The following is a 24,100-nucleotide window of genomic DNA, read 5'->3' as shown; positions in this document are numbered from 1 at the left end:
TTTTAAAAGGATACTTTGTAATGTGTCCTCAGATGAGATGGATTATAATGGTAGTGGGATAAGTCCTGTAGTGTTTGATAGAGAAGACACAGGGTCGAGTGTCATTTATAACTTCAACAAACACTAATGGAAAACCATAAATCAGACCTGCTCATCTTTCTCATTACACGCTAAGTAACGTCTCGTAATCTCAGATGAGATCATAGAAATTAATTAGGGATGCGCCTTAATGAGATGATGTATGATGGCTAAGTTATAGGTCCAACTAACCCGCAGTTGATATCTTTTATACTGTTCATTAATGCAAATCCATTTAATATTTTTAATCACTTAAAAATATTTCATGTCAATTTAGAAATATACATTTTACTGCGGGTCAAAGTTTTCCAAGCCTAATTTGGCAAAGAACAGATTGATTTTTTTTTACCAGATGACAGAAAAGAATTTTAATCTTTTTTATCACTTTTATAAAGAGCAATTAGATTGGCAGTTAAAATCTTTTATGCTAAATCAAACCATGGAAGTCTATTCAGACATGCAATAACTTAGAAGGAACACTATGCAAGGTAAATGATATTGCTGTCAAAAAAGAAGACAATTTAAAATTACAGTTTGTTCATTTAAATTAATGCAATATATAACAATTGTTAGAATGTCCTTCATAAGACAGAATGTATCCATCTGCAACACAATTCTAAGTAGCCTATTCTTATCTGGTAAAGGAGTTCAGATTATAATTTCCCTCAAACACTCACATTTCGATCAATTTTCATAGAAAGCTAATTAAAGGGGGTTACCAACACTATTTCTTAATAAAAGCCTTACCAGTACCTACAAAAAGAAGTTTTGTTTAATACACTTAAAGTCCCAAAGTACTGTTACATGATGCCCCAGTTCTGCAATTTTCCAACATTCTGTTATGTTCTACAAGTTTGTCAAGTCCTTCTGTTACAACTTGAGAAATATGAGGGACATCACAACTAAGGTGGATGCCCCTGAGAAGAAATTAGATTTCCTCAGCAGATGTACTTTGGAGTATGAAGAAAGTGTAGACAGGCTAACAGATTTCAAGGAAGCTTAGTCAGGTTGATATAGTGTTGGCTGAAAAGTCAAAGCTAGATATGATGGATATTATAGAACACAGAATGTTCAAAACTGCTACGTCTGTAATGGTGCTGGCAAAGGTACTTGGAGGCACTTGGTTAAACACAGAAATACCTTTTTCAAAAATCAATTTCATTGTCTGGAAACCCCATTTAACCTATCAATATAATTTAAGACCATGAGAGAAAATACAGAGGAATCACGTACAAACATGGTGAGAACATATAAACTCAGTGAACACAGGAAAGTCTGATCATTGTTCTCGAGATCTGACCACTTTTGGTCCTGGCCATGATTGCTCAGTCATGGTTTTCCAAAATGAAGAGAAGCTATGGAAACCTCTGAGTGTTTTGATGGCCTTGGATGACCATTGTCATTCAGTGTGTGTCTCCAGACTCTTTTAAGGGTAGATAAGAACATGTGAGTACAGTATATCTCCAGAACAGGGCCTCATCCTGGAGAGTAGTGAGGGCCCAGCACCTCACAACTGCTGATCTTTACTCAGCCTTGTACAGTTGGTAATCCAAAATTCTGACTGACTCTTCTCTTTTTCCATATTCTGACTTGAACGCCAATTCCTTCCTAAGTGGCTAATAATTAGTAATAACAAATGTTATTCACTGACATTTTTACTTAAGGGCCTTGGGGTAGTTTAAAGATAATTTCACATGTCCTGATATTTCTGGTACTGGAAAAACTAGTACTGGAGATATTGGTGTCCATGTGTTACATACGTGTGGCATCCGTGTACCATCCGTATGTCACATCAGTATGACACGTACTGGCGCCTGGGAAAGGCCAGTACAGTCTGCGCTCTTCCCAGGCTCTCCCTCCGATCAGCGAGAGTAGACGACAATGATGTGAGCAGCCTTCAGCACCTGGCACATGGGAACAGCGCAGACTATACTGCTTTTTCCCAGGCGTCAGTACGTTTCACACTGATGACACACTGATGTCATCAGTGTGCACAAGTGCGGGATGTTTTGCGGATCGTGCTGCTGATAAAAACGGACATGTCAGCGTGTTTTGCCCACGGACACACGGTCCATGGAAACACTGTGCGCAGACCCATTCATTTGAATGGGTCAACTTGTGTAGGTGTCTCCGGTGCATGTGAAACCTGTCACCACACGCACCAGACACACTGACGTGTGAAGGAGGCCTAAGGGACAGTAGGGAACACAAGAAATGTGATAACTGATTTTCTTTCACCCTGGTTGTCACAGTTTTTTTTCTTTAAATAAATAAGGGCCTTAGATTGATGAAACATAAAATATATTTATATTATTAATATTTCAAAAGTTTTATAAATTCCTATGAAAGTTAATTAATCAATTAATCTTAATACAAAGTAACATTTTTTTTAACATTCAAGTCAGAGGTGATACATTTCTACCAGCTCCATGTAAAACAATCTCCAGCTCTGTCTCTTATCTCCGCAGCCCTGTCTTCATTACTTCTCTGATAGACGCATCTTAAAAATTATAATAATTGGCATAGCCCCTTTAATAAAAGATTCCTCTGAATAGGAACATTTTGATTCATTATGGACAAAGAGAATATAATATATTGAGTACACTACTGCTGCATTTAGCATTATGTATTTGTATATTTCTACCCACGACTTACCTAGCACTGTGCTTCCTAACCTTAACATCTTTGCCTTATAGTCTCTTTCAATTCCACTTTCTTTTTTTTTCATCATGTACACATTATGTATTAATGCATATTAATGTGTGATTAATAAAATGTATATTTTTATACATTACTACTTTGTTGGGTTTCTATGTCTGTTCTTTAATAAACTTTTGTGGATACCACATACAGTACAGACCAAAAGTTTGTACACACATTCTCATTTAAAGATTTTTCTGTATTTTCACGACTATGAAAATTGTACATTCACACTGAAGGCATCAAAACTATGAATTAACACATGTGGAATTATATACTTAACAAAAAAGGGTGAAACAACTGAAAATATGTCTTATATTCTAGGTTCTTCAAAGTAGCCACCTTTTGCTTTGATGACTGCTTTGCACACTCTTGGCATTCTCTTGATGAGCTCCAAGAAGTAGCCACCGGAAATGGTCTTCCAACAATCTTGAAGGAGTTCTCAGAGATGCTTAGCACTTGTTGGCCCTTTTGCCTTCACTCTGCGGTCCAGCTCACCCCAAACCATCTCGATTGGGTTCAGGTCTGATGACTGTGGAGGCCAGGTCATCTGGCGTAGCCTCCCATCACTCTCCTTCTTTGTCAAATAGCCCTTACACAGCCTGGAGGTGTGTTTGGGGTCATTGTCCTGTTGAAAAATAAATGATGGTCCAACTAAACGCAAACCGGATGGAATAGCATGCCGCTGCAAGATTCTGTGGTAGCCATGCTGGTTCAGTATGCCTTCAATTTTGAATAAATCCCCAACAGTGTCACCAGCAAACCACCCCCACACCATCACACCTCCTCCTCCATGCTTCACGGTGGGAACCAGGCATGTAGAGTCCATCCGTTCACCTTTTCTGCTTTGCACAAAGACACGGTGGTTGGAACCAAAGATCTCAAATTTGGACTCATCAGACCAAAGCACAGATTTCCACTGGTCTAATGTCAATTCCTTCTGTTCTTTAGCCCAAACTTGTCTCTTCTGCTTGTTGCCTGTCCTTAGCAGTGGTTTCCTAGCAGCTATTTTACCATGAAGGCCTGCTGCACAAAGTCTCCTCTTAACAGTTTTTGTAGAGATGTGTCTGCTGCTAGAACTCTGTGTGGCATTGACCTGGTCTCTAATCTGAGCTGCTGTTAACCAGCAATTTCTGAGGCTGGTGACTCAGATAAACTTATCCTCAGAAGCAGAGGTGACTCTTGGTCTTCCTTTCCTGGGGCGGTCCTCATGTGAGCCAGTTTCTTTGTAGCGCTTGATGGTTTTTGCAACTGAACTTAGGGACACTTTCAAAGTTTGCCCAATTTTTCGCACTGACTGACCTTCATTTCTTAAAGTAATGATGGCCACTCGTTTTTCTTTACTTAGCTGCTTTTTTCTTGCCATAATACAAATTCTAACAGTCTATTCAGCAGGACTATCAGCTGTGTTTCCACCAGACTTCTGCACAACACAACTGATGGTCCCAACCCCATTTATAAGGCAAGAAATCCCACTTATTAAACCTGACAGGGCACACCTGTGAAGTGAAAACCATTTTCGGTGACTACCTCTTGAAGCTCATCAAGAGAATGCCAAGAGTGTGCAAAGCAGTCATCAAAGCGAAAGGTGGCTACTTTGAAGAACCTAGAATAAGACATATTTTCAGCTGTTTCACACTTTTTTGTTAAGTATATAATTCTACATGTGTTAATTCATAGTTTTAATGCCTTCAGTGTGAATGTACAATTTTCATAGTCATGAAAATACAGAAAAATCTTTAAATGAGAAGGTGTGTCCAAACTTTTGGTCTGTACTGTACATCTGTTAATACTGTCATATAGTTTATGGATGATTTTTGATTCATGTAGCACAACCATTTTTTTTAGCCTTTTATTCTGTTCAAGGTGCAGATATTAAAGTATTGGTCACTATGGTCTGCTATACACTTTTAAAGCTTACAGGATCTGCCAAATGATTAGATCTTCATTTTTCTTGATTGCATTTTCTGGTTGAGCTCAGCTAATATTGCTGCCATGCATTGTTACTGACATTACCCAAAGTCTACTAAAAAAATACTTAAAAAAATATAAAGGGAAACATGGGGACATTGCATGGTTTGCAGCCTGCCCAGTATGCTTATTTTCCATACCTACTCTCTACGTAGTAGATACAGCATGACATATGATATTCCTTAGAGTATCTCTGAAACTGCGGGCATAAAGATTTATCAATAACATCGTAAGTTACCGGAATTCACGAGTTGGTGCAAGTTTTTTTTAATTTAAGAAGTACAATTATACATTTGTCATACCTTGACAAAGAAGCATTCCTAACCTACTTCATAATAATTATTAACAATATTAATTTATATATGATTACATCTTCTGCAACACTTTACAATTTAGAGCATATGTGTCAAACTCTGACCCTCAGGGTGGATTTATTTGGCCTGTGACACCAGAACCATCATCCCTATGTGGGGCCATTATTCTGTATGGAGAACTATGTAGGCTCCATTATTCTGTATGGAGGACTGTGTGGGGCCCATTATTCTGTATGGAGGACTGTATGGGACCTACTATTCTGTATGGAGGACTGTGTGGGGCCCATTATTCTGTATGGAGGACTGTATGGGACCTACTATTCTGTATGGAGGACTGTGTGGGGCCCATTATTCTGTATGGAGGACTATGTGGGGCCATTATTCTGTATGGAGGACTGTGTGGGGCCCATTATTCTGTATAGAGGACTATGTGGGGCCATTATTCTGTATGGAGGACTATGTAGGCTCCATTATTCTGTATGGATGACTGTGAGGGGCCCATTATTCTGTATGGAGGACTGTGTGGGGCCCATTATTCTGTATGGAGGACTGTGTGGGGCCCATTATTCTGTACGGAGGACTATGTGGGCCCATTATACTGTATGGAGGACTATGTGGGGCCATTATACTGTATGGAGGACTGTGTGGGGCCCATTATACTGTATGGAGGACTATGTGGGGCCTATTATTCTGTATGGAGGACTATGTAGGGCCCATTATACTGTATGAAGGACTTTGTGGGGCCCATTATACTGTATACTGATTGGCCTTTAAATTGTCCAAGTTTTTAATTTTTGGCCCTCTGTGTGTTTAAGTTTGACATCCCTGATTTAGAGGGAACATGAATCAATCATTACATAGTAATTAATAACAAACTAATACACAATGCAATCAACAGGAGTGAGAGCCCTGCTCACAAGAGCTTACAATCTATGGAGCTCATGTACTATTATACATTGTGTAAAAAAGAGGTGTATACCTCTGTACATTTGGTGCAGTTAATAACATTCTATTTATCTGTTCTCTATATATTTTATGTAACTATTAAAGTTGATATACAAAGTGTCTAACACATATAATAATACAGTAGGGTACGTAGTTTGGCACAATATGTGATAGAATTCTGTTGCATCTTTCATCTTGTACTTTGCTAACATAGAAGATTGTTTCTTCCTGTGAAAAATTATTAGCAGCTAATTCCTGGTGCTTATGTTTGGCTTTTATGGCTCCTATGGGTCAGGGGGTAACAGACAGTTTTTATTGCATGTGACTTGTGGTCCAGCATAACCTTCATGTGCCATCAATAAAAGCCCTGTGCAGACACATTTCTTTTAATGCATGCATGTACAAGTATGAGGATCACTGATTTCCAGAGCTTTATACTTCGCCTATAGATCGTTGTCTGGTTGTCAGAGAAATATTACTCTGCACCCAAGAGCGCCAGTGTGATCTAATCTGCATGTCATTATTCTATATGAGAAATACATGTATCATTCCTTTGAAGCTGTTGGTTCCTCGGTGTCTCTGAAACTTCATCAAGCAGATTCATGCAATATGCACAAAGGAAAAGTCTCTCGTGAAAAACTTTCCAGTGTTCTTTTTCTGCAGCCTTTTTATTTTCTGTCATGGCATCTTATACTATATTCCTAAAGGATCATTACTAGAAAGAAACTCTATCTACTATGTGATTGGCACATATTAACAGTGATTGTAATATATAGATATATACGTGTATATATACAGTATATATATATATATATATATATATATAGATGCATATCTATCTTAAAGTATGTTTTTCTCTGAAACGCAACAGCATCAAACATACATGGCTGAGATCATTTAGCCAGTACCTGATACATGCTATATCAGGTGTCAGGTTCACTTTAAGACTCTACCATCATTTTAAACCTTAGTGGTTTGCTAGGCAAGGAACACACACTTACAAGCTCTTTGCTTTAGAGCTTGTAAGCACTGCTTAATGCTATCCAAATCACGAGATAGCTTTAGAGCATGCAGGTGCTCCTCAGATGCTGCAGAGGCAAAGCTGCTCTTCTGCTTGCAGTATGGGTGAGCGCACAGTTCAGAGCATTGGCGCGACCATGAAGGGGGACCGAACTGTCAATCTTCAGAAGCACACTTTGGCAAGCAGGAAGACATGAGGCAGAGTGTTGTGCTCCTGAAGAAAGAGGATGAGGAGCGCTTGACTGTAGTGTTATTTCATGGGAGTAGTGACATGAAGTCAAGAGCAAAATCTGCTCTTATGATCTAGGCTTAATCATGCATATTGTCAAATCTGAGAACGTGCGGATACATCTATATAGTTGACATTATTATTATTGAGCTGTGCTTTTATTGATTTTGTTCTTTATGTTTTGTGCGAAAAACGATTCTCATGGTAGAGGTGCAAGTACAGAGAGGCAAGACGTAGGGCAGCATGACCAGCAGTGATTTGCATGCCACTCGCCAGGGAGTACTATATTGGGTGCCCTAATTTCCTGACTCTCTTTTAAGCATACAACATATACAGGCATTTCTATGCGGCACAGTTTCTCCTCATCTCTGACTGTATACTCTATGCTTGTCTGACCTTTACTGGTGATAAACCACTTCCTCGTATACAATCAGGAACACAACCAGCGGTACCTTAGATCCAAGACAGCTACCCAGCCATACCCTGCATTAGGCATTTCTTGGTACATCTCCCATATCTTATTCGCTCTTCCTTTACTATACACTTACATCTCTCATGCAGCAGCCTACATATTCCTTCTTGTATTAAGTTTCTATTATTGTCTTTTTAATTCAAAATCCAAGTTCCTGAAGTGGCAGCTCTTTATTGCTTTTACAAGTCATTATTCTAATTAATAGCATAACTTCTAGTAAGAAAGGGATGTGGGTGACATTTAATTTCTTAAAATATGGCTTCCTTTTCAATTAATCAAATGCCAGAGTTATCTGTGTCTAATAGAGTTATTGTATTATTAGGAATGTAATCGGGCACCCCAGTGGGGGTTCTAGGTTGTGATGTCATGGAGAAATGAGATTTATATGATACATGATTAAAGACGTGGCATTGGAAATATATTTCTTGCATTTTGGTACTTGTAGATGCTAGACATTTTTTTTTCTGAATTTCTTACGTATAAATGAATTGTATTGAAATCTAAGTGCTCAGTAACGTTGTGTCCATATATTATATGGACCCTCATTTTGTACTTCATTATGGAGTGTATTGCGGTCCTCTAAATAAGTGATGACATTGTGGATATACTATGCCCTCATCTGCTAAGAGCCTGTAAATGAGCTTGCGTCTTCCTGCTATCCCATAAGGAGCCTTTAGCAAAATGAGTATGTCCTTTTAGTATAAGGGGGAGAGGGAGGCAGAGAGTGAGTGAAATGAAAGACTGGGGGTCTAGATTTTACTGTTGTAAAATGGAAAAGTGTGTGACCTACTGTAATGGATTCAACGACCCCTCAAGGGAGCAATGACAAGGGATTAAGAAGAAAGGAGGAGGGAGCGTACTCTCAGCATCAATAGCCCCCATCATATCACTCCAGGGAGATAGTCATTAGAAACAAATTTATTAGCCGAGTCCTTTTAGTCTGGCAGGTTGGGTAAGTCCTGTTGAGAAATTGGTCAGTATATTATGAGGGCTGAAATGGAACAAAATGGCTTTCTTATAAAGGTATTATATTGATTTACAAACATAAACAAACATATAGATGTGATCTATAAGATATACGGTACATATAGTCTTATAAAGTATATAATAGGTGATCATAAACCTAAATGACATAACACTCGGAAGATGGAAAGACACATTACAGTAAAGGAAGCGGTCATGTAAGGTGGACAGCTGGTGCCAGTCTAGTCAGTGGCATTTATCCATAAATTCAACTAGTGCCAGGTTGGTAGTATTAGTGTGATAATCACTCTGTGTTTTATGGAAGATTTATTATATTGCTCAATAACAGTGCGGACATAATGTAAGTCAAAACTAAAAGAGGAATTTGTCAGCACTGCAGGATTCCACAGCCCAAACTATTCATATAAGCACATGTAGCTCTTTCAAAGACAACTCCAGTAATACCTTTACATGGCCAGTCCCTTCCTAGATTACTGAGAAATCAGTGTTTGAATTATTATGCAAATGAAGCTGAAGGACTATTTGTAGATCTGAAGCCTCTGTCACTCCAGCTCTATTCCCCACCCAGCACCCTCCTCCTGCTTGACTGAAGGCTCCTTTGCCTAAAGTCACCCAGCATTGAGGCTGTCAGTCAAACAGGAGGAGGAGGCACTGGGCGGGGAACAGAGCTGGAGTGACAGAGGCTTCAGATCTACAAATAGTCCTTCAGCCTCATTTGCATATCAATTCAAACGCTGATTTCTCAGTAATCTAGGAACAGACTGGCCATGTAAAGGTATTACCAGAGTTGTCTTTGAAAGAGCTACATGGGCATATAAATAGTTTTGAGGAGTGACAGATTACCTTGAAAATAAAAGCGTTTTTTTTCCCCAGTCCGGTATTTAGCAGACCTAAACCTTCATCTGCTGGTGAATGTTGACGAGAGAGGACAACTATGAGGGACTATATGCTCTGATAAGAGGAGTAGAAACTTATTATTAATCTAAAAGTTCACATTTTTTTGTGATTCATTCTTAAAGGGAATCAGTCACCAGGTTTTTGCTACCTCATCCGAGAGCAGCATAATGTGGGAAAAGAGACCCTGTTTCCAACGATGTATCACTTAGTGTACTGGGTTCGGCAGTTTTGACACAATCAGAGTTCTTAAATGTAGAATTCAGCAGAGCTCAGAAAGCTAACCCCGTCCTCACCAGGCTCTCTATGTACATAGTCTATTGACAGTGAGCTGCTAGAACTTAGTATAAACCAGTAGAAAGTGGCAATCCCTATATTAAACATGAGGAAGGTGCCCCCCTTATTTATAAGAATGGTGGGGGACCAGGAACCACACCCCACCTAATCTTACTTTTGTGGAATGTCTGATTGACAAGACATAAAGATCTGTCTTTGCAAGAAAAAAAACAAACACATCATATTAATTGATTCACATTAGATAGCTCAAAGTCCTTTATGCAGAGGCATTATCCTACTATATGGTCCTAAGTGACTATCAGCTTTTGCTAATGGAGAATGGGTCAAAAGAGTGATCCTCCTTATTAGCTAAGCATATGTTTCCACAAATATTTTTGGAGAGGTTATCCAACACTGGACCTTTAAAATTGATTAGAATTTAACCGCAAGAGTTTATGTCAAATTACAATAGAAACGAGTATCCCAAAAAACATATTAAGTACTGTACTTTGTATCATTTAAGAATATTCAATGAAGTGTGATGTGCAATGCATAAGGAAACAAATCACTCTGGACATAACTGTTGGACCTTAAGGTAAAAACTGACCATTCACACTATTTTACAGAAACTTTTTGGATTGTGAAACATTTAGGGTGTTTACTTTTTAACTTTTCTAATTGTTTTGGATGCCAGAAAAATAGTATGAAAAATAATGACATATTTTAAAATTAGGCAGTAAGTCAGTCCATCAATGCTGTGTCTTGCCACCACAAATGTCCCAGATGTCCCTTGAATACAGACTGTCTAGCATAATTGTTTTTCTGTGATTTGCAAAGTAATATTAAAAAAGTCTTTTAATTCGTTGATGTATTTGAAATCAAAAGGTTATAAACTGTTAGCTAGATAGATTATCCTGGGCATATATAATGCCACTACGGAAAAGAGTGCCATGCAGCAGAACGTTTTTTTTTGAAAAAGTGAAGATGCTGCTATTTCCTATTAGTCAGTGAATTGAACATTGTTTATGATGCTGTTTCGCTACGCTGAAAATTGTAGTACTTTACTTTGTATATATTCAGGAATATATAAGGGTTTTTTATTATTAAATGAATAAACAGAGATTCCTACAACAAAGCTAGGCTATATTCACTCACTAAGCCCCTACAGATCAGACTGATGCCAAAACAGCGTCCTTTTGGCATCCTGGGATGTCCATTGGTATTTCTTCTGTATAGGAAATAGCTATGAAACCCCCCCTCTCCAAAAAAAAAATTAAATACTTTAATGGTGTTCTATTGATGCCTCAAACATAACCCTATCATGTGATGTGAACAGACCCTTAAGGATGAACGCTTAAATAAAGTTGTAGATTTTATTCTGTATAATAAAAATTGAATCTCCAAGACCACAGCTGGGCAAACTGCAGTCACATTCAGCCCTTAGGCTGTGCCTGTCCAATTCACATTCTTAATAAAGCCTTTCTTAAAGGAGTGTCTGATATCCAGCATGAGCAATTGCCAGAAATTTTCAGCAGCGGGAGGGCTGGCATACATTTCTGGAGTAAGTTACGCCAGTTTAGTGTCGTTAATTTCAATGAATTTGATAGATGGATGTGACCTGTCCCGCCCATACTATACCCATTGAGGTAGCTGGCCAGGACTGGCGTGTAAATGCCAAAAGTCGCAACATTTTTGCGCAACTGCTGAGTTGCACAAAAATATTGCGAGCTATTAAGTTGTTTGTGCCAGATTTCTAGAATAAGCACCTTAATGAATCATCCCCTTGTCTGGAGGCACTTTACACAGTCCTTCCCCATTTCTTGGTTAAACTTGAGGGAAAGTTGTCATTTTTGAACCGTGTTAACTCTGTAACTAAGAAGTAAGCCTCACTACTTGTCTCTGCTGTTCAATCCTCTCCTCGTCTAATGTCAGTACTCTCCTACAGGGACAAGCTATAAAAATTGCAGTTTCGGTTGGAGCTTTTATACAATTCTCCTCTGTGACCCTCATGAAGCCCTGGTTGGCGCACCCTTACTCACCCTCACTTGCCAGCTAGCTGTGGCACAGGCATTTCTCTGTGCGGCACAGTTTCTCTTCATCTCTGACTCTATACTCCATCTGTGTTTGCCTGACCTTTACTGGTGATAAACCACTTCCTCGTATACAGTAAGGAACACAACCAAAGGTACCTTAGATCCAAACCTGTTACCCAGCGACACTCTGCATTAGGCATTTCTTGGCACACCTCCCATGTATCATTCACTCTTACTTTACTATGCACTTACATCCCTCATGCAGCAGATAAGAAATATTTGTCACACAATTGTCACAGCTTTGACACGTTAACCCCATATTGATATTCATTGCCATACCTTGGTGTGACGTGCTGGACTTATCTAACTATAAGGCATAATGCTACCTAGCAATAGTACATTGTGGACAGTACACAGTAGGCATTATATAACTAAAATAGCCCATCATGTCATATAATCACACATAATGGCATACTATACCAAAATGATTACATTTGCATAGCAATAATGTAATGTAAGTAGCAGGTCCACTGCAGCAGGGTCAACACTAACCAAAACATAACATATCAGTCCTGGATGGTTCCAAACATAACAGTGGTATTTGGATGGGATCAGTCCTTGACAATGGCGTGTCAGAGTGGTCTTGTGTTTCTACACAGTGCTCAACTGCAGTGTAAAGCATGGAGAGAATGACAGGACATTAGCCATAGCCTCTAATGAGATCTGAAGAGCGTAAAGGCAATCTGTCAACAGGTTTTTGCTGTGTAATCTGAGAGCATCATAATGTGAGGGCTGACACCTTGATTCCAGTGACGTGTCACTTACTAAACTGTTTCAATACAATCATTGTTTTATCAGAAGGAGATTATCACTATAGGACTACTTGCCTAGTCCAACCATTCCCCCCAGCACTGATTGGAAGCTTTCCATCACTATACAATGTACACAGAAAACTGCTAATCGGGTGTGGATGTGGTTATACATAGATCAACGCCTGAGCCCAATCTGCAGCACAGACAACTGCTGCACCCAGTAAACTAAGTGACTCATCACTGGAATTGGGGTCTCTGTCCCTACATCATGTCGCAGTTAGATTACATAGCAAAAACCTGCTGACAGATTCTCTTTTGGAGAATGCGGCTACAATGGCTGCCCACAGCTCTGCTGAAATCATACAAAAGTTAAAAAATATAGACATTATCTAAAGGCAGCGACCAGAACTGCATAACCACTTTAACAACTTTAACAAATGTGTTTAATAGGCTCTTCTATTTTATTCCAACAAAACAATAAAGCAAGTAAGGGTCTTTTCTTTGCCTTTCCGTTTTACTTTCCAAGGACTCAACATCATTAGGCATGCTGCCTAGAAAATGTAAAAATGTAACCATTAGTGACAAAGGCAAAGATCACAACCTGTAATTACTGAACAGCGTGTTGGACATCGACATACTATCAGTATTATAAATGCTGGAGTAAAATCTGCCACACACATTAAAATTATATATTGTAAATGCTTGGTTTAAAGAGAATCTGTCACCTCCAAAAACACTATTTCCTGCAGATATAGGGGAAATCTACAGTTAAATAATGTTTAAATCATGTGTTGCTGGTTACTGCAGGCGCAGGTAAATGGAGAAAATGAAGATATATTCTCCCTGAAGCCTCTTGCTTACAGTCATCAGGGTAGTGCAGAGAGGTGGTAACGGTACCTGTGACTACACAGTGAGCAATGAATAAAGCACAATTTAAAAATATATATTTTTTATTCAGCTCTGCGGCCACTATTCCATGATGTGGCTAGTTTACCATGCAAAAAAACTGTTGAAAGGTTCTCTTTAAATACTATTATCCTTAAGATTACCCCTATAATTGTAGGTGAATTGTGATTTTGAAGTGGAAAGGTTCCTTTAAAGGTAGGGTTACACAGCAACTTTGGCCACGAGAGCCGTCACATGACTGATGTTCGCTTGGTTCCGCTGCTACATCGCGCGTGTATTGATGCATTTGTGTGGAAATTTCACTGGCATAGTAAAAGGTGGTAAGCAGATGGTTCAACTTATATCAGGCTGCTAATTTTAACCTAAGTCCTGCTGTCAAGTAAAACTGGCAAAGGGTGAATATCTCCTATATACAGTGGAATGCAGAGAAGAGAGGAGACCTCATACAGAGATCAAAATGGAGCCCCCATGTTCTTCCTGTACTTGTGTGGATTGTTTTTCGGCTACGGTAGTTTCCCCTCACATGCCACAGACATACTGATAGAGAACTTAGATTGGGAGCCCCAATGGGGACAGTGAGTGATGACAGTGTCTGTAAAGCGCTGTGGAATATTTTGGTGCTAAATAGGTAGCAGAAAAATAAATTGATAATAAACAGGTTTTTATATTTTTTACAACATAGTAGTTAAAGGATGAGACTACCTTGGGCTGGATCTCATCTCTCCAGGGGCCCCATAACATCTGTATGGTCTGCACCTTGGCTATTAATCCAAAGGAGAATGTTCAAGCAGGTGCCTACATTTTTGTACCAAATTTACATGTTATATAGTGTTCATTATAATTTATATGGAAATTGTAACTAGATATAAGAATTAAGAACACAGGACATTTTGTCTTTCTATTAATCCCAAACAGATCGTTTACAATCATTTAACATTGTGTCACTTCTGACTCATGAGAACTGGCTTTAAAATAATATGAAGAAAATTATAATATGCATTATCACCTCTATGTCTGTGTCTACACTTGGGGATATATTGTGAAGACACATCCCTTTGACCGTAATATACAATCCAAGGTCAAGGTCAATATAAGATCAGAAGTAATATGAGATAGTACAGATTACTCATTGGCATCCCTTGAGGTTGTATCCATCTGCAATATTCATAATGGATATGTACAATAACACTAATAAGTAGACATACATTGAACACTCAATGAGGATGGAAAGTTGGGATATGAAGGTTCAAAAAGTGGATTATCAAGGGAATAAAATGATTAAGTGATAGGAATCTGTCTTTCTGATTGGAGTCTGAGGTTATGTAAATTTGAGTTACGGCCGTCATAGATTTTTATATTTTGAAAATGATGTGAACATTATATGAACTTAATGTTCAATTGAAACCAATTTAAGGAAGAATTCAAAGAAAACAACACCAAATGTGCCATTTTGTTTCTTCTGTAGAAGGAAGATCTATGTGAACCAATTTATTGCTATCCCCTTTATGTTTACTTTTTCTCCTTATTTCATTGCTCATAAGTAGATGAGATGTAATGTAGATCAGGTGAACCTGAATGTTGTATCTTCGGCTTCAGTCCTCAGATTTCTCTATATATTGTTCATGAGAATAAAGTAAAACTTTTTTGAAATGATCACCGAAATTTGGTCTACTAAAAGGAGTGATCCTCTCAGAGCTAAGGACCAAAATAAATAAGATATAAGAGAATTGAAAATCTGACACAGAAAAATGTGTTCTCCATCAGCGGTGGTCTTCTCAAAGAGGTGGTGTTTTGGAGACCTGTCACTTTATTCCTAAATAAGTATGATTGCAGGAAACTTCTACAACTGCTGCTTCAGTTCTTTCCATTTACAAGTCTATTTCTTCCTGTGCAGAAGCACCATGCTGCCTCCTTCCTCTGCCCTCTTCCTGTCCTCTGTTCTTCTCTGCTGTTCAGGTAAGTTCAGTTGCTTGTTCACTTTCCAGCTGTCCTTTTTTTGTTAAAAAAAAAAACTGGATTCACATTTTCAATGTTTTTTTATCTTAAAATTGTATGGGGGGGTGAAAAAAATCTCCTGTGTTCTCAAGAGTGAAGGGATTTTTATTGCTTACTGGTCATTGTTTAGGTTGCTGGCCACTACAGTCTAGTAGTCCTAACCGAACCTGCTTACAACTGTTTGCTATAGAACTTCTAAGCGCTGCCAGATCCCAGTCGATCAGTTTTAATGTCATTTCTGGTACTGCTTGCAACATTTGATAGCGCCCAGCAGAATAAACCTTGCCCCTGGACTGAATGACAATCGATCAGGAGGGCACCTGTTTGAGAACATGGGACAACCCTTTTAAGGTTCCTTGCATATGGAAGAGCTATGTAGAGCTGTACATTCCCATTAACAATGAGATGAAAGAGCTCTGTCTGCTTCCATATTTTATTCTGTAAGTCTCTGTATAAAATTGGAGGCATCCACAGTTTATTACTGAGACTCCTGATCAAAGCTTACAAACAATATGGACCCGATTCATTACTGCATTTGCATTTCTGTTTTTTGTAGACTTTTTAGTGTTTCCCGACTTTCTTTTTGCTTGCACCAAATTTAGCTTTCTATTTCCACTTTTTTTTAAGTTTATCTTAATTGTGTTTGCCTGTTTTATTTATTTTTTAGCTTGCCACCGAGGGCGGTGGCAAGCTAAAAAAGCTAAAAATTTGTGTTGAGCAAAAATTCTGCAACATTTTAAGGTGTTTTATGCCAGAACTCTGGCATAAACACTATGGTGAATGTGGGTCTTAGTCTGCACTTACAGGTGTCACTTTAAGGGCAGTCAGACGGCAGTATAACATGGACAACAATCGCATCGCAATGCTCAGACTGGTCGGCGGCTCTCCTGACCCGCGCGTTCCAGCATGTATATTTCTATGCAGCTATCACGCTCCAGTCCGTGTACTGTAAAGCGATCGTCGTCCGTGGTATACGGCCGTCTGACTGTGCCCTTGCAAAAATGTCCAGTGCAACAACACAAAAAGCCAATATCTCTGTATATACCTAGTTTTATCAATTTGGGATTAAAATAATTTATAAGTAGGTCCAATTGATTTTCCACTGATAACCATGAATCAAATTACGGTAGGTGAATTATCAAAATGTACAGCCATTCTAACAAACAAAATAGAACTTATAGCTCGCTATATATTGAATACATACTATAGTCTATTCTCTACTTCATACTATAGAGCGGATACTCTACAATGTAAGTTACTTCCGTTGTTGTTGTGTGCACTGTGCCCATTGTGCTCCCACTGAAGAAATATAGGATCCATAATTATAAATAGTGACCGTAGAGCCTGCGTCATTCATAATGGAGAGACATGTGTTTGCAGCACAGATGGAAGAAGAAACATTTGTGATCTGACGACTGCAACCCTCATAGTGTTGGCTATTCTGAGATCTGTTACAAGAGCCAGAAACCCTTCAGTATAGAATATTTCTAATTGGAACCTCTATTAATTGAGTCCCTTGAACATTCTAGCTCTGTATGGTTTCTGCCACTGTATAAACAGATATAATGACAGTGGTTAATGAGGTTATTGTAAATTGTCATAGCCGGAATAACAGAAATAAGAGATAGATCAACATGAGAACTTTGAAGATGATGGATTCCAAGATATTCCAACACATATAACATTTAATCATCTTAGCTTTGAGGTACTGGCATACACAGACAGAAGAGGGCCCTTGTGCAAGAACAATATATGGGCCCTTTGCAGTCCCATAGCTCATCATAGTGTGCAATTCTACTTGCTTTGGAGGTACAAGGGCCCCCTTAGTCTCTGGGCCCATCTACGGCTGCACCGATGTTATGTCCGGCCTTGTTTTGAGGTTATGTTCCTACAATGAGCCTTTGATGTTGTACATTTTCTGTTGTATTCTTGCACCTAATAGGTAAATTTGCATTTTTTTCATTTTTTTTTAAGTTTTTATCACAATTGTATCTCTTGTTGGTGTATCATGTTTTAAAGAAAGCTGGTTTGTTTTTGATACTTCCAGGTATTTGACTTTACCAAAACTTTATTGATATTATTATTATTCATTTATATAGCGCCATTGATTCCATGGCGCTGTACATCAGGAGGGGTTACATACCAAATACAGATATCACTTACAGTAAACTAACAATGATAGACTGGTACAGAGGGAAGAGGACCCTGCCCTTGCGGGCTTACATTCTATAGGAATGGGGAAGGAGACAGTAGGTTGAGGGGGTTGCAGTAGCTCCGGTGTTGTTGGGGTGGCAGCAAGCAAGGTCATGGCAGGCTGTAAGCTTGTTTGAAGAGATGGGTTTTCAGGTACCGTCTGAAGGATCCAAGCGTGGTGGATAATCGGACGTGTTGAGGCACAGAATTCCAGAGGACGGGGTATATTTGTGAGAAATCTTGGAGGCGATTGCGTGAGGAACGAATAAGTGTGGAGAAGAGAAGGAGGTCTTGGGAGGACCGGAGGTTAAGTGAGGGAATATATCGGGAGATTAGTTTAGAGATGTACGGAGGAGAGAGGTTATGGATGGCTTTGTAGGTCAGTGTTAGTAGTTTGAACTGGATACGCTGGGGGAATGGGAGCCAATGAAGGGATTTGCAAAGGGGGGTAGCAGAGGAGTAGCGAGGCGAGAGATGAACAAGTCGTGCAGCAGAGTTGAGGATGGACTGGTGGGGTGCGAGAGTGTTAGCAGGTAGGCCACAGAGGAGGATGTTGCAGTAGTCGAGGTGGGAGATGATAAGGGCATGCACAAACAGTTTAGTAGATTGAGGGTTGAGGAAAGGACGAATTCTGGAAATATTTTTGAGCTGGAGGAGACAGGAGGTGACAAGAGCTTGGATGTGTGGTTTGAAGGACAGGGCAGAGTCAAGGTATAGTGATGTGCGGATTACATGCATTTTTTATCTGCGTATATTCTGCATTTTATGCAATTCTATGGGGAGCACATAAATCTCAGTGTACCTGCAAGAGAAATTAACATGTTGCGGATTTCAAAAGAGCACCGCAGGTCAGTTTACACAGTGTGAAAATAAAGATCAATGGGCATGAGATTTCCATAAATCCCATCCACTGTGCTGGAACTGTAAGATGCTGCGTTTTTTGGTCAGCGACAATACACAGTGTGAAAAAATCACTAAAAGCTCATTGTGGAAACTTAATCCAATAGTTTCTAGTTACTAACCATACAAAAAAACTCCATTCAATATAACTGCTGTTGTTCCTTGACAATAATGTATTTTTCCAATTAGCCTTTAACCCCATCAAAGGATCAAACGGAGAATATGGACCAGTATTTGAGGAGCAGCCACAGAACACTTTGTTTCCAGAGGGGTCAGAAGAACAACTCACCCTGGCTTGCCGTGCCCGCGCCATCCCTTCTGCCACTTACAGGTACTAAAGAACGATGGCATCACAGATTGAGCCAACGGAGATAATATATTATGAACATTGCCCACAAGTTCAGTTTTCTAGTAATTACTAGAAGTTACATATATTTCTCTCTGGTTTACCTGCAGGTGGAAACTGAATGGTACAGAGCTCAACCTTATGGGAAACTCCACTTACCAACTAGTAGGAGGAAACCTGGCAATCGCTAACCCGACACAATCTAAGCACACAGGAACCTATCAATGTGTAGCCTCCAACCCAAGGGGAGCCGTGCTTAGTAATGAAGTCTCGCTGCGCTTTGGATGTGAGTGTCCTAAAGTAATCTTTTTCCTATGATAAGGGTACACATTATTAAAGTAAATCTGTCACCAGGTTTTTGACACCTAATCTGAGAGCAGCATAATGTAGAGACAGAGACCCTGATTCCAGTGATGTGTCACTTACTGGTCTGCTTGCTGTAGTTTTATCAGCAGGAGATTATAATTAGAGGACTAGTAAACCTGCTGCCAGGTAGTTTTGAATATTTATGAGTTTTATATAATCCCGCCCCCTCCACTGATTGGCAGCTTTCTGTGTATACTGTGCATAGGCAGAAAGCTGTCAATCAGTGGTGTGGGTGAGGTTATATAGAGTTCAGTATTCAGAGAATTGGTAGATCTGCTGCAGAGAAAACAGTGATTTCATGAAAATGACAGCAAGCAAGTCAGTAAGTGACACATAACTGGAATCAGTGTATGTTCACCTACATTACACTTCTCTCATATGGGGAAGCAAAAACCTGGTGACAGATTCCCTTTAACGCTTTGTTGGCTTGGCAAAAAAATAGTTATCTTTTTGTTTTTTTTGTCTTATATCTCAGATTTACACGAATTTCCACCAGAGGAAAGAGATGCCATTAAAACAACAGAAGGATGGGGAGTTATGTTGCCTTGTAATCCTCCACAGCACTACCCTGGTAATAATCTGCCAGAATGATTCTCCTATCTCTCTGTCTGTATTGCCACCAAATCATCAGATCTTGTTTGATATAACGTGATACATTAATTTTTTTATTCAGTGAATTTTTAGCTTCATCTTGTCGACTATTTGCAGCCATTATGGCATGTGTCACATGGATGAGGGTCACAGCCTGGAGATGAGAGTGGCAGAAGTTACCCACCCCTTACCCTTGTGTATTAACCATCTGAAGGCGTCCTGATCTTATTATATTCTCCCAGACATGGCACGTCATATATTGTCCTTTTGGCTGCAGCCCTCTTGCTATGCCCTTCAAAAGTGATATAAAACAAATGGAGATGGCAGGAGCTTAGGGAAACAAGTAAAGTGTTAGAACAAAGAGCAAAGCCAGGAGAAAGCCCTAGTCACCTGCTAATCCTCACAGCCACATAGCGGGTGTCACATCTCATGCTGCGAGGAACATCCCTGAACATCTGCTGACCCTAGAGCCCAATCACTGGATATGCCAATGGGTAAATCAATTCACCGGTGGCACAAGGGGGTTCTGATCTGCCTTGTAAAAGAAAGCAAAATAATTATTAAAATGCAAAAATGCACTGCCGTGGCTAAATGTACTTAGCATTGTATGCTTTATGCTAAAAATACAAAATAGAAAACATTTAATAGATCTCAGATATAAAGAATAATCTAGAATCTGCTACAAAGAAAAAGATAAATATCACGTAAAATTATGGTGTCATCAAGAGTGTGGCTGGTAGGGACGACCTGCCAGTCAGTAACCCTTTCCTGACGGGCATCATTTCCACTTTTGCGGTTTTATTTTTTACAAAATAAGTTGCAGTTTTCAATGACACTATTCATTACATTACGATATCATTTATGAGAACTGATGATCTTATTGGCACCATTTTGGGATACTTTTCTATCTATTTTTATTCCAATTTCCGGCAGGTGTGGGGACCGAAAAACTGCTATGATGTCATTTCCTTTTCTTTTTTTCTTTAAGGCATTTACCATATGGATTAAATAATTTTATATTTTGAAAGATCAAAATTTTACAGATGCAGCGATACCAAATATGTTTTTTGTTTGTTTGTTTGTTTTTTAACTGGAAAAATGAGCGGTGGGGGACAATTAAACTTTTAAGCTTTTTCTTATTTTTTTTACATTTCTTTTTTTATGTTTTCCATTTATTATATCTGATGTTTTAGATGATATTTTGTTTCTAGACAGCTGGAAATAAATCCGGAATACTGATCACACATTAGGTTGCTTAGTATCCACATATGATTGTGCTTTGTAATATTGTTTTAACATGTCACTACACAATTGTCCTCAATTAGTTTATATATTACGCTGTGAATCATGTTTTGCTATTCAGGGACGTCCACCCAAAGCTTAGAGGGGTTTACCACTACTATGATATTGATGACCTGTCCACCTGCTTCCATTGAGCCCAGTGATCCTGTGAAATTTGGGTCCATGGAGATTTAGCACAGCCCTGACAGTGACAGTGACTATTTACTAGGACAGTGTCAGTTTCTAGGGCTGTTATGGCAGTGTTAAATGTAGAACAAATAAGGAATAAATAAGCTTAAAAAAGTCCACTAACGTCTTTTCCGACCTTTAAAAGGACACTACATAAAAAATAAAATAAAGCTAAAAAAAAAAATGAACAACATAAAAAAAATGTAAGTACCTGCAATCATACACAAAATTCTCCCCGACACAGTGATCTTAACTAGCGCATTTCGTAGGTCAAAATACCTGTCATACAATAGTGAAAAAATTACAGATTTTATTTTAGGATTTTTAAGTATATTATTTTAAAAAAATGAGTTTGAACAAGAAATTATAGTAATTTTACCTTTGTTGCAATGTCTTATAGGTTTGTCATACAGATGGCTACTGAATGAGTTCCCAGTGTTTTTGTCGACTGATAGCAGGAGATTTGTTTCTCAAGTAACTGGAAACTTGTACATTGCGAGGACAGATACCCAGGATGAAGGGGGATACTCCTGTCTGACCACCAGCCACGTTACTTTTACAACTAAAAGTGTTTACAGTAGCTTTACTCCACTTAGTATCACTCCAGAAGGTAAGATATGTTTTATCAGCCAAGACTTTCAGACCAGTGTATCAGAATGGTCAACCGAGAAGCTGAATTAAAGGTATGCCTTAAGATTAAAGGTTAATTTACTCGCTTAGATCACGGAGCATGTAGAAAAATGTGTTCTTTACAACATCCACTCCATCACCTTTGTACATGGAGATCCAGGTGGGCTGACTGAAGTACAGGGTGTGTGTCACCACCATCACTGAGTACATTAGATTGACATCCTGGGGAGGGAGGGTGGAGGGTTCATAGGAACACTAGGGAGCACCATACTAAGTGTGTAACAGCAATATAGAAAAAGGAACATTATTCATAAATTAATCCAATTGAAACATTGTTAAACTGTGTGTGAGCTAACAGAGAAAATTCAGATTTATAGTCGGGACAACCCTTTTAGTAGGGATCTGTCACTAGATTTCAGCATACAAACTGCATACATGAATGTCTGGCGTGCATACTCTGAAAATCCATGTCACAATGACTGGATAAGCCTTTCTGAAAATGTAAACTCAGTCTCCACACACCTAGCCTGATTGACGGCTCCTCAGTGTCCCTCTCCCCTGCTGCTGCTCAATACAAGCTGAAAAAGCAATTCAGCCTGGGTGGCTGAAGACTGAATACACTTAGACTGATGAGATCTCTCACTCTCTAGCTGGACTCATGAAATGCTCAGACAGCCATTCTGTCATGAACTTTCAAAGTAAGTATACCAATCCCATCAGTCCTAAGTGATCCATTTATTAATGCATCCAATTTGTGTGTGAAAATCTGATGATGGATCCTCTTTAATGCGAATCCACGGGTTATATTTCTTTTTTAAGAAAATCTGCTTGTTTACACCACCTATGTCAACCTATTTGGAGATGTATGTGTACACCAGCTGAGCACTCCTGTGTACCACATATTCCACACCATACATGCCAAACTCTGGCCCATGGGCCAAATCTATCCTGCAGGGTGGTTTTATTAGGGCCACGACACCAGAACCCCCACCTCTATGTGGGGCCATTGTTCTGTATGGAGGACTATGTGGGGCCATTATACTGTATGGAGCGTTATGTAGGGCCATTATACTGTATGGAGCGCTATGTAGGGCCCATTAGACTGTATGGAGGACTATGTGGGCCCCATTATACTACATGGAGGACTATGTGGGGCCATTATACTGTACGGAGGACTATGTGGGGCCCATCATACTGTATGGAGGACTATGTGGGGCCCATTATACTGTATGGAGGATTACGTGGGGCCATTATACTGTATAGAGGACTATGTGGGGCCCATTATTCTGTATGGAGGACTATGTAGGGCCATTATTCTGTATGGAGAACTATGTAGGGCCATTATTCTCTATAGAGGACTATGTGGGGCCCATTATACTGTATGGAGGACTATGTGGGCCCATTATTCTGTATGGAGGACTATGTGGGGCCCATTATTCTCTATGGAGGACTATGTGTGGCCCATTATTCTTTAGGGAGGACTGTGTTGGGCCCATTATTCTGTATGGAGGACTATGTGGGGCCCAGTATTCTGTATGGAGGACTATGTGGGGCTCATTATTCTGTACGGAGGACTATGTGAGGCCTATTATTCTGTATAGAGGACTATGTGGGGCCCATTATTCTGTATGGAGGACTATGTGAGCCCATTATTCTGTATGGAGGACTATGTGGGGCCATTATTCTGTATGGAGGACTATGTGGGGCCCATTATACTGTATGGAGGACTTTGTGGGGCCTATTATACTGAATGGAGGACTATGAGAGGCACATTATACTGTATGGAGGACTATGTGGGGCACATTATTCTGTATGAAGGACTATGTGAGGCCTTTTATTCTGTATGGAGGACTGTGTGGGACCAATTATCCTGTATACTGGTTGGCCCACGACTTTGTCCAAGTTTTTCATTTTGGTCATCTGTGTGTTGGAGTTTAAACAGTATATCCAGTTCATACAAATGAGGCTGGACTCA

General features: G+C 39.3%; 1 protein-coding gene across 1 annotated transcript in view; it reads left to right on the top strand.

Annotated features, from left to right (window-relative positions):
* CNTN2 (contactin 2) overlaps positions 1 to 24,100 on the top strand; it is a 50,476-nt gene that overhangs the window by 5,164 nt on the left and 21,212 nt on the right. The window contains exons 2-6 of the mRNA XM_073666993.1: positions 15,529 to 15,590; positions 18,912 to 19,053; positions 19,179 to 19,354; positions 19,910 to 20,005; positions 21,896 to 22,105. Of these exons, the coding sequence (XP_073523094.1) occupies positions 15,536 to 15,590; positions 18,912 to 19,053; positions 19,179 to 19,354; positions 19,910 to 20,005; positions 21,896 to 22,105 (679 nt within the window). The 5' untranslated portion in view covers positions 15,529 to 15,535. The remainder of the gene's footprint in view (positions 1 to 15,528; positions 15,591 to 18,911; positions 19,054 to 19,178; positions 19,355 to 19,909; positions 20,006 to 21,895; positions 22,106 to 24,100) is intronic.

This window comes from Phyllobates terribilis, unplaced genomic scaffold (assembly GCF_046119375.1).
Source record: "Phyllobates terribilis strain yellow unplaced genomic scaffold, ASM4611937v1 Scaffold_2__4_contigs__length_985480577, whole genome shotgun sequence".
Lineage (NCBI taxonomy): Eukaryota > Metazoa > Chordata > Amphibia > Anura > Dendrobatidae > Phyllobates > Phyllobates terribilis.
This window is presented reverse-complemented; position numbering and strand designations above follow the sequence as displayed.